At 59.8% G+C, this 4,262-nt stretch overlaps 1 protein-coding gene across 1 annotated transcript in view; it reads right to left on the bottom strand.

Annotated features, from left to right (window-relative positions):
- Positions 1 to 1,763, bottom strand: part of LOC104547779 (DNA (cytosine-5)-methyltransferase 3B-like) — a gene marked incomplete at its 5' end in the record, with an annotated part of 11,744 nt that extends 9,981 nt beyond the window's left edge. Inside the window, 2 exon segments of the mRNA XM_010193599.1 lie at positions 805 to 908; positions 1,631 to 1,763. Coding sequence (XP_010191901.1) covers positions 805 to 908; positions 1,631 to 1,763 — 237 coding nt within the window.
- Between the last annotated feature and the right edge of the window lie 2,499 nt (positions 1,764 to 4,262).

The raw sequence follows: 4,262 nt of genomic DNA, 5'->3' as shown, positions 1-4,262 counted from the left end.
CTCTCACACACACACACACACACATGGGTGCTCTCACACACACACACACACTGGGTTCTCTATACACTGGGTGCTCTCTCACACACACACACACACACACATGGGTGCTCTCCCTGCACAGCGCCCAGGGCAGCTCCTCCCCTCCCCTGCGGTTTCGGCAGCCGCAGTTTACAAGCAGCCTAACCCCGGCACGCTTCCTGCATCCGGCACAACAGGGTTTCACAACCCAGCGAGGTTTTGCAAGCGAAGAGCCCCAGACCCGGCACAGCGGGACAGCAGTTTTCACCCCGGGTGGATTTCTGGCTCTTTCTCTCGGAAGCTGCCTCATCATGGGCTGATCTCCAGCCCCGGGGCTCTACTGCAAAGTCAAATCAATAAAGCCAGGAGGCAAAAAAGCTTCCAAACCCTGGAGCTTTGTCAACCTGGGCAACAAAAGGAGGGGAAAGGACTGGCAAATCTGGGGCTCAACCCCAAAGTGGATAAAACCAGGCCACCAGAGTGGGACGTGAGATGATCCGGTTCATCCACACGGCCGAGACTTTTCAAAGGAAATATCAGCACAGTAACTATTAAACTGCTGCAGCACATAGTGGGCATCGCTCACACACCCCCTCCTGCTGCTGCTGACTCGATGTAAACCAAGAATTTGAAAAGGAAAACAAACGTTATGCTTTATAAATGAATATTGCATCTGCCACTGGTGTTCGCCCAGCACCGAGCACAAGGGGATCGGGTGAGGGGTCCTGGGCAGCAGCTGCCCCCGCAGACACCCCCAAAACTCCAGCAGCCCTGGTGGGCACTCACCTCCTGCGTCCCCAGCTCCAGCGGCCAGGACAGCTCCTCCTTGGAGAGCTCGCCCTTGCTCACCCTCTTGTTCTTCAGGGCCGGCAGCCCCAGGCCCCCGGCGTCTGCATGGGGACAAGGCAGAGCGGGCTCAGGCTCCGTGCACCCCCAATGCCATCCCCAATGCCACCCCCACACCTCCTCCCCATGGCAAATCAGGATGGGAAGAGATCAAAACCTCATCCTGGGGAAATGTGGCCAAGGTGAGCAGCGTCCTCCAGGCACTGCTGACACCAAACCACCCACCAGCCTCAAAACTGGGGGGGATCCCCTCCAACAGCAAGTGTGGGGACCCAAAAGCTCAGAGGCACCAGGAAACCATCTGCCCGCTGGTCAGGGCTTGCCACCGCTTCATTTAAAGCAGGACATGGTGAACCAAGAGGTGGGATTTGGGGACCAGGACTGGACCATCCCAAGAGCAGCCCCTGGGGTGGGTGCGGGCTCCCCACCTCCCTCGCTGCTGAGGGTTAAACCATCAAGGGGCAGAGCCAGCATCCCAGTCTGGCACCCGTTTGCACAACTGCTGGTGTGGATGTGCCACCAGAAAGCAGAAGACAGTGGAGTCAGAGGGACCATGGCCATGGCCATGATGCTGCAGCACCCAGCAAGCCCTGGGGATGGTGGCTGGGAGATCCTGGGCATGGAGCATCCCAGGCATGGAGCATCCTGGGCATGGAGCATCCCAGACAGGGAGCATCCTAAGCAAGGAGCATCCTGGGCAGGGAGCATCCTGCGCATGGAGCATCCCGGGCAGGGAGCATCCCGGGCATGGAGCATCCCGACTCACCTGGAGTGCTGGGTTTCCCATTCGCCTCCAGCGCGTTGCTAGCAGGAGCGGTGCAGTCCCTGCTGAGGAGGATCAGCCCTGCCCTGCAGTTCGCCTCATCCCGCTCGTGGCTCTTCTCGGTTTTCATGGTTGCCTGCGGAAGCCGGAGGGGAAAGGGAATTCAGCTGCGCAGGACCCCATCCCAGCTACGGCTTGAGACCCTGTTTGGAGGGGTCCTACAGAAACCAGGGGACATCCCCCCACTCCTGACACCACCCTCACGGTCCTCTGGCTGCCCAGTACACCCAGTAAACCCAGCACCCCCAGCAGTCACAGCAGAGCAGGACACAGCCACCAGCCACAGGGGGGGCAAAGTCCTGGTGCCTGTAGTGAGTCAAACTCCCCTGGAAAGGGAGAAAACTTCCCCTGTGCCCGCCTTGGCCCCCCAGACCAAGGTGAAGGGGCAGGACAGGGGTCTGTGTGTCCCCCCCAGCCCCAGGAGATGCTGCACCGACAAAGTCCACCCAGACGTCCCCCCCTGCACCCAGCAGCCCCTGCCTTCCCCCGGGTGCCCTCCCTGGATCCTGTTTTTGGAAGCAGGAGCTCCCCGGCTCTCCCAGAGGCCCCTGGGACGGCGCTAACGAAGCTGCCTCATTGCTGGGCTATGGGTCCGTGCTGTAACTTGCCCCTTCGCCAGCACAGTCATTTCGGGAGCACGCAACTCGAGGAGCAGGCAGGGCTCTGCCCACCCAAGGCCTGGGTAGGAAGCAAAATCAACCTCCCTCCCACCCAGCCCCAAAAAGACCCTGGACTCAACCCTGCCGCCCCCTCTCGCTCAGCATCGCCTCCAACTGCTTCCCAACAATTGAGATTTCTGCTTGGAGATCATCTGTCAGCACCTCCGCAAACAAAGACCAGTCGGGGTTTGATGGTTCGGGTGCCGAGGGCAGCGTTGAAACCCCAGCAACTCCCAGATGTGGAGCAAAGCAGGTGACCAGCACCCATCTCCACAGGCTAAGCCCCCAGGGGGAACATCCTGCATCCCCCCCACAGACAAAGGGGCAGGAACGGCACCACAGCGGGGCCCTAAAGCTGCGCAACCCCCCCCAGCTGTGTGCAGAAATCCCACGGCTGAGCCACATCTGCTCCCAGCGCCGGCACAAACAATTCCTGGGAGCTGCCCAGACTCGCTGGGCTGCCCCCGGCCCGGGCGGAGGGTCCCAAACACCCCCCACATACGCCGGTCCCAAAGTGGCTGCAGCCCTGCATCCCAGTAGAGCATGGCCAGGTGATGCTGGCACCAAAAGATAGCGAATTTCACCCTAAAAAATAGTGAATCTCAGAAGAAATAGGGAATCTCACTCAGAAACCCTTATGGTGAGGTGTGAGAGGACACGCTGCTCTCCTAGCATGAGGATGGGGACAGGGAGATGAGCAGTGGGAGGCTGATATGATCCAAGGATGGGAGCAGGCACAGCCACCCCCCAGCCCTGCAGGACACCTGTACCCAAAAAACCCCACTGGGACCTTTGCATTCACCCCTTTGTCAGCAGCCTGAGCCCAGGAGGTCCAAACTTGCACCTCAAAGTGGTTTTTTCCTCTCTCAGGGCCTGGAGGGCAGCCCACGGCAGGCGATGGGGTGAGCGTGGCCCTGCCAGCCCTGCACGGGAAGGGGGCGCAGTGGCCGGGACCCCCCCGGGATGTGCCACGCTCAGCTCTGCCACGTGCTCTGGGAGCTCCAAAATCGCCTTTGTCCCAGCTATAAAGTGGGGGAAAAAAGAGTTATCTCTGGGGAAGGAACCGTTCCAAAGCTGGGGACCCCTGCACCGGGGCTCTGCCCATCCACAGGACCTGGACATGGGTGTTTTGGCTCACAGGGCACAGGCAGGGCTGCTTGCTCCAGGCATTACCTGTGATCATTTAAGGACATCCCATCACCATCCCCATCCCCATCCTCTGAGACACAAGCAGGAAAGGGACCATCACACCATGACCCAAACTGCAAAGCTACCTATAAAGTCTTTCTTGCCCAAAAAGCTGCACCAAGGCAGCAGGGCTGCAGTTCCCATCCCTTCTCCTACTGCATCTGCACCAAGCCATGAAGCTGCACGCTGAGCCCGTCCTGTCTGAAGAGGGGGGTCCAGCCCCCCGAGCATCTCCCACCAAATCCACCGTCCTCGTCACCTCCTGCCCGGGAGGAAGGCTCGGCTCTTTGTCCTCGCCTCCCCTCGCAGAGACGCTCACCAACATGTGCACGCAGGGCATTACGAAAATAATAAGAAACAGAGCGCTCCCCTCGCATGCTCTGTCTCACGGGGGGAGGAGGAAAACAGCACCGCAGTGTTTGCACTGCCTAATGCACTGCAAACATCCAGGCGGGCACTGCAGCCGTACAGCTCGGACAGGAACCCACTGAGAGCAAAATAACGCCGAATTCCAGCCCCGATGCCCAAAGACTCCCCAAAATTCGGGCGGCAGCGCAGCCCCGGCACTGCCTGGTGACCAGGACGTGCCCCGCAGCCATACCCCACCGAGACAATGAACCCGCTGCCTCCGGATCCCGCCCTGCTTTTGCAATACCAGTTGCTTTATGGTTTGCCAAACTGGTTAAAGACCATGCCACAGATTTAACTGCTTCCAGAGCCTCCTGGTC

Source organism: Mesitornis unicolor, unplaced genomic scaffold, assembly GCF_000695765.1.
Source record: "Mesitornis unicolor isolate BGI_N332 unplaced genomic scaffold, ASM69576v1 scaffold33711, whole genome shotgun sequence".
Lineage (NCBI taxonomy): Eukaryota > Metazoa > Chordata > Aves > Mesitornithiformes > Mesitornithidae > Mesitornis > Mesitornis unicolor.
The sequence above is the reverse complement of the archived record's forward strand: the minus strand, read 5'-3'. Positions and strand labels throughout refer to the sequence as shown.